Source organism: Formica exsecta, unplaced genomic scaffold (genome assembly GCF_003651465.1).
Source record: "Formica exsecta isolate Colony F162 unplaced genomic scaffold, ASM365146v1 scaffold125, whole genome shotgun sequence".
Lineage (NCBI taxonomy): Eukaryota > Metazoa > Arthropoda > Insecta > Hymenoptera > Formicidae > Formica > Formica exsecta.
The window spans coordinates 315,267-322,068 of record NW_021848584.1 but is presented as its reverse complement, the minus strand read 5'-3'; the positions used below and the strand labels follow the sequence as shown (position 1 = coordinate 322,068).

Genomic DNA, 6,802 nt, shown 5'->3' with positions numbered 1-6,802 from the left:
AATATATATATATATATATATATAAAATTCTTTAATTTTTTAAATTTTTTAAAAAATTCCTTGGATTCCAATAAATTCCATGAGAATTTCCTAATTATTCTCTTTAAAAGAAATCCTTGAAAATCCATATTTTCTATATTTTTTCAGGGAATAGACATCTTGTCTCTCTCTTAACAATTTCTTACTGATAACGAGAAAAAAGCGATCTAGTGAAACAAATTCAAAAAAATATAAAACACCATATGTTTTAGATGGCTATCAAATTTACAAATGAACCACCTCAAGGCATAAGAGCTAGTTTGAAGAGAACTTACCAAGCGGTGACACAGGACATATTGGATTACAGTACTCAATCGCAATGGCCACCTTTATTGTATGCTGTTGCATTTTTACACACTGTAGTACAGGAGAGAAGAAAATTTGGACCACTCGGTTGGAATATACCTTATGAATTTAATCAGGCAGATTTTGCAGCATCAGTTCAATTCATACAGAATCATTTAGATGATATGGATCCTAAAAAGGGTGTTTCCTGGCCAACAGTCTGCTATATGCTTGGAGAGGTTTCACAATCTTTATTTTTTTATTTACTTTGATTAAATAAACAAGCTATAAGCGACATTATATTTTCCATATTTTTCAAACATTCCTACGTATAGGTCCAATACGGCGGTAGAGTTACGGACGATTTTGACAAACGCTTATTAACTACTTTTACGCATGTCTGGTTTTGCGATGTATTGTTACGACCGGGCTTTGAATTTTATCGAGGATATAGAGTGCCCCAAACGAGAAATCTTCAAGGATATCTCGATTATATCGACAGTTTACCCGCTACCGACACTCCAGAAGTCTTTGGATTACATTCAAATGCTGATATTACCTATCAGATCAATACAGCGAAAGGAATACTCGACACAATTCTTAGCGTACAGCCAAAAGAGGGTGGCGCGCAAGGAGGTGAGACTAGAGAAAACGTCGTGTACAAATTAGCCAATGATATGCTATCTAAATTACCGAAGCAATACAATTCCTTCGAAGTAAAGGAAGCACTTCAAAGAATGGGGCCATTGATGCCTATGAACATTTTTTTAAGGCAAGAAGTAGACCGGTAAGTCATTCATTCTTTCACTTTCTCTTTTATATATCTTTAAATAATATTATTATTTAATCATTTGTTTTTTTAATATGTTCTATACAAAGAAAACGTAAACACTTGAATAAAATTGGAATAAAAAAGAATTTTAATAGAATATGAATCATTTTTCCCTTTTTCTTTTTTTAATTAAAAGAACTTTTTTAGAATTTCAAGAGTTATCCAAGAAGTACGAAGCACTTTAACGGATTTAAAATTAGCTATCGATGGTACTATCGTGATGAGCCAAGGTTTGCGAACATCATTGGACTCAATGTATGACGCGCGTATTCCGGACAAATGGTTGAAAATATCTTGGGAATCTGCGACTTTGGGTTTCTGGTATACAGAACTTTTAGAAAGAGATCATCAATTCAGACAATGGTGCAATCACGGCCGTCCGAGAGTGTTTTGGATGACTGGATTTTTTAATCCACAGGGATTCTTAACAGCGATGAGGCAGGTGAGAATCAAAATAACACGTTGATAAAGAAATAATATTATATCGGTTCATACACATCATATATGCAGCTAATAAGAACATATTTACATAAATATATATCTGTAATAAAAATATACTTTTAATATTTAGATCATTCTAAAAGTTTGCAAGAAAAAATGAGTATAAAATCATACAGAAATAATGAGTCAATAAGTTAATAATCAAAAAAAATTTCGTGGCCATTATTCTTTCAAAACATATATTTTTATATTTCTTAATAAAATTTGGAATCACTATTTGTATTCTATAAAGTTTACTGCTGGTTATAATAACGTTTATAATAACGCACTGAATCATAAAAGATTTATGACGAGTATAGCTTACCATTATTATAATTAGCTGCATCTCTTTTAAGTTATATATTTTATTTTTATATATTATGTTTAATTTTTCACAACTAAATTTAAATAAATAAATTTTATAGGAAGTAACAAGAGCGCACAAGGGTTGGGCTTTAGACTCTGTAGTTTTGCAAAACGTGATTACGCGCTATAATAAAGAGGACATTAAAAGTCAGCCACAAGAAGGAGTTTACGTCCATGGTTTGTTTTTAGAAGGCGCATCGCTCGATCGAAAAGCCGGTAAACTCGTTGAGAGTAGACCAAAAGTTTTGTATGAACAAATGCCGGTTATTTATATTTTCGCAATAAACACCACTGCCGGTAAAGATCCGAAATTGTATGAATGTCCTATATATAGAAAGCCTCAAAGAACAGATTCAAAATACGTAGGTTCTATTGATTTCGAAACGGATTACAATCCTCGACACTGGACACTACGTGGTGTAGCTCTGTTATGTGATATTAAATAAAGAATTAGATAATGTATAATATAATTATATAAAGGTATAATGTAAATAATTTAAAATTATATCTATAATTAAAATCTATAATTAAATTATATCTATATAGTACACTTTTACAATATATTATATTGAAATTTGTTTATATTTTGTATTATTTCATCTTATATCGAAATAATAAAAAATGTGATAATGTAATTGGATATTTATATTGTGTTTAAAATGTTTATTTTATATGCAAAATACAAACATCTCACTATCTTTTTTATTCTTTTAATCATTTCTTCTAATACGAAACATACAAAAATATATTATTTAAAATAAAGTAAAAGTGATTATATTTCAATGTTTCCATAAATTTGTCTCTATCACAATTACATATATAAACAATATAAACTACAAAATAAATTTTTTTCTTCTTAGTAAACTTAATGATTTTATATCACACATATCTACATACCACTTACATTAAGCATCATTTAATGAATTAATATCAAAAAATCACGCGCGCGCGAATCTGAATAGTAAGATTTTATATATAAAAATATTATATAGCTGTAAAACTATATTCTATACAAAAAAAACTATATTAAAAGAAAATGTGTTTTTTGAAATATATAATATAATAAAATACAATACACATCTCTAACGTTTTAACACATTTTAAGCTTTCAGGTCATCATGAAATAAAAAAATATTCAACTCAAATCTTTCTTTGATAAAATATAAGACTGATATAAGATCGAAAAAAAATCTTTTATTAAAGTATTTTAATTAATTTTATTAATATTATACGAAATTTGATTTTTATATTTATTAATTCTATTTCAATCATATATTTTATGATAGAAGCAGCTGTAGAGTTTCTACCATCTGGGATAAGGCATTCTTAAAAGCTTCTAGATTAGTTTTTCCCATACCAATCTGTGTGAGAATGGGACAAGTCGTGAGCTCTATTGATTTCATGAAATAATTATTTTCTGCCATTATATCTTTTATATTCACTGTTACATTAACCTCTGATAATATGATTTCTAATCTAGATAACTTCTCTTCTATTATTTTATTAAATTGATCTATATCATCATAAGTTTCGTTGAAATGTATATAATGCAATTCTTTTAATATTTTATTGCGTTTATCCATCTCCAAAGAATCTCTCCATTTAGTGTGATATTCAGAACACTTAATACCTAAATTAATTTTTCTCATTGATTTTGCTAATGCATGGTAGCATTCTTCCGCCTTTCTATTCATTATTTCTGTTTGATCAGTTGCTATGGATGAGTTTAAACACTTTGCACACTTTGCACACTCTTCTTTATCCTTTGTGCCATTTACCTGATTCACAAGATCTTTTATTATTTCTACCATTTTTCTTGCAGCTTCGTGCTTTGCTTGCTTCTTTGTGGATGCTACTCCTTCTTCTATAAAACTAGATACCTTACATTGAATAGTGAAGATTCTAGCATGTGGTGGTCCAAAATCCTTGGTAAGAACATATTCCGGTTCCAATAAGTTATTTTCAGCACATAGATCCTAAAGAAATATGATAATAAGTAATCTTATAGTGATACATGATTATATAATATTAATTATACAACTGTGAGAGAGAAAAACAATCACCTGTAATTCACCTATAGCATTGACAAAAGGTACATTTGCTGGTATTTTTGGTGGAAGAGGAATAGAATGAAATGGTGACCTTGAAGGAGATACTGCTGGTGTATTGGCAGCTGGCAATTGTGGATAGTTTCTATGATTAACAATATCCGTTAACATAGCTTTAGCAGCTTCATGTTTAGCTTCCTTTTTACAACGACCTGTACCAGTTGCAGTGAGGCCATCGCATATAACCCGATATGTGAAAGTGTTCACATGACGGCCCCCACCATCGTGTATCAACTCATAATCAGGTATCATACCTTGCTTCACCATCATCTCTTGGAGAATGGAAACTGGTGTTTTACTCATAATTAATCAAAATGAAGACTGGTTCCTTTCAGAAATTTACACTATATCTTAGAATAGTGATACTGGAAAGTCACAGTTATTGTCCACTGCTCAAATGAAAAATAACCCTGGAATCATAACACATTTGCCATAATTAGCAACTTGCAATAGCAAAAACTTGTAAACAGAATTCCTCAATAGAATAAATCATCATCAGCACATAAATATATAGAAATATTTGCACTGCAAACAATTAACAATTTTACAAACATAATCTCTCTCAAGCAATCATATAAATCACAATAAATCTATTCTTTTAATTGTTTTATGCTTTATACTTTTCTTTCTTCTGCAATTTATAAATGTACTTATTTAATTTTATTTTAAATGAAGAAAATGCAAAAAAAATAGGACAAACAAGATATATGTAACAGTTTTGAAAAATCACTAATGTAAACAAGAAATCCATACAAATATATTGACATCACCTTTATTTATTTAAAGAAAAATGTACATGGAAATATAGTTGCTTTCCATTTATATCAAAACTCGAATAATTCTTACTTGTAACATCATAACTCAGTTGAATGCACGTTCCTTTTGATGCTAGCAAATGAGATTCAACTGAGTTTTTATGTGGTTTCTGCGCACGATCGAGACCATGTGCTTTAGTGAGTCTAATAGACTCATATTAGAAATGAGATTATGAATCTGTATTGTTATGCGATAGCTTTGTTACCAAAACAAGCAGGTCAATGACGTCATTGTCTGAGTATGAAATATTCACATAACTGAGTAACTCAGTATCACTTGAGTGCAAATGGAAAGCAACTATTAATACTCTGTATATTGTATCTCACCAGGTCTGAAAACAAGGCATTATCATTATTTATCTCTTAATTTATCTCTTAATGTTTAAATCTATAATATATATAAACAGAAATATACAATTTTAATTTGCTTTTGTATACGACTATTTCTTAATACCATGTGTAGGGGTATTCCTTCTTTTTTTTCGTGATATCAATATTAGATGTGAATTGTTTTGATCTTTGTGTGTATCATGTTTACAGTAGCGGTTTATCAGTATATATTTTTTATATATAATTAAATGCAATTAAAAACGATTTATAGATTGAATCTTAAATTCAATATTCTCTTCATTTAGATAAAATAAGAATACACTGCAACATTAATTTCTTACACATTTTCACGTTCTGCATGCAAACGGTCTGGAAAAAATACGTTTAAAAAACTTTACTTAATCAAGCCTATATATAAAATCCGAGAGATGGTGAAATATGGAATAGTTAGATTCAGAGATATTCGAAAGGGGAAAGACATAAAAAAGTGAAAGAACACTTAATAAATAAATTTCTCGGAAGTAGAGGTAGAGGTTAGATCAGAGTCAACCTTGAGTCAACTTTTAGTCAACTTTATACTCGCGATTTTTGCAACAAAAAAAAAAAAATAGATTGGCATTGAAGTAAAATTTCCAAATCCATTTTTTGTTTCTACACTGCACATTTGATGTTCTGTATTACCTGACTTCGAATTGTACTTAAAACTTACCTCGCCTCACCCTTATCTGAGAGCTCCCAGTCGACAATCCATAATCCTATATAATAGACAATATATTCGATGTAGAACGATTTTTATATACTCTTAGGTTTTAGGTTTTGTTGCGCAGAGAATATCTTGAGAATAGGATCATCTGCTGAAATAAAAACTGGAGGAATAAGAGGCAGACCCGTATATACTTATAGACGCACTAGGCACTAATTAGGGGCTCCGTAAGGATCCCCCGATAAGCCGCATTATTACATAAAATAATATAATATTCAATACGTGTACACATATCGATATATAATACGTTTGTACATCAATATACATACGCAATGTATATAATTTATTAAATATAATTTATACCTATCCAAGAGAAATTTATATTGTGGAATACGTGTGTGTATTTGTATAAAAACATAATATTCATATACAGATATTGAATTCTCATGAAAAAATAAGACATTTAAGACATTTTCATATAACAAATAAAGAAGAAATGTGAAAGAGAGGATGATTGTTGGTTAATGAATAATGATAAAGAAATAGTGGATTATTGCAAATTGTATAATCAAATTTTGATTAGAAATAAGCTTCCGGTAAATATACCAATCGCGATACTCGATATTTGTATTATTTCTATTTGAGCAGTAAATTTGTGGAATGTGAAAATCAATAAATCCATGTATTATTTTACTCACAATTAAAACACAAAATAAAAAGAACTGTGGTATAGATAAATTGTGGGCTACACAATACCTAATCTCCACATTATTTCCAACGAAATTATATATATATATATATATTTTTTTTTTTTTCTGCCTTCACTATCGTCATCTTTAGAAAA

General features: G+C 29.3%; 3 protein-coding genes across 6 annotated transcripts in view; 2 read left to right on the top strand and 1 right to left on the bottom strand.

Moving 5' to 3' along the window:
* Positions 1-2,545, top strand: part of LOC115245665 (dynein heavy chain 5, axonemal) — a 32,057-nt gene extending 29,512 nt beyond the window's left edge. For both annotated transcript variants that reach the window (XM_029824078.1, XM_029824079.1), the window contains exons 31-34: positions 252-563; positions 660-1,111; positions 1,304-1,598; positions 2,062-2,545. In XM_029824078.1, the coding sequence (XP_029679938.1) occupies positions 252-563; positions 660-1,111; positions 1,304-1,598; positions 2,062-2,448 (1,446 nt within the window). In that variant the 3' untranslated portion in view covers positions 2,449-2,545. The remainder of the gene's footprint in view (positions 1-251; positions 564-659; positions 1,112-1,303; positions 1,599-2,061) is intronic.
* Positions 2,546-2,855: 310 nt separating this feature from the next.
* On the bottom strand, positions 2,856-6,244 carry LOC115245661. Of its 2 annotated transcripts, none has more exons than XM_029824073.1 (3): positions 5,965-6,244; positions 4,066-4,520; positions 2,856-3,978 (listed from the first exon to the last, which is right to left on the bottom strand). In XM_029824073.1, exons 2-3 carry the CDS (start codon positions 4,411-4,413, stop codon positions 3,280-3,282), a joined length of 1,047 nt encoding a protein of 348 aa, XP_029679933.1. In that variant the 5' UTR covers positions 4,414-4,520; positions 5,965-6,244; the 3' UTR covers positions 2,856-3,279. The 2 variants fall into 2 exon arrangements, with proteins under 2 accessions (XP_029679933.1, XP_029679934.1); XM_029824074.1 differs by lacking the exon at positions 5,965-6,244 and adding an exon at positions 5,597-5,858 and having other exon boundaries at positions 3,280-3,978.
* Positions 6,245-6,338: 94 nt separating this feature from the next.
* The window catches only part of LOC115245662 (ribosome-recycling factor, mitochondrial), a 2,349-nt gene continuing 1,885 nt past the window's right edge, over positions 6,339-6,802 (top strand). The window contains exon 1 of one of the 2 annotated variants that reach the window (XM_029824075.1): positions 6,339-6,554. The gene's annotated coding sequence lies outside the window, so the exon portion shown is untranslated. Of the gene's footprint in view, positions 6,686-6,802 lie in introns of both variants that reach the window. The other variant, XM_029824076.1, reaches the window with a different exon arrangement.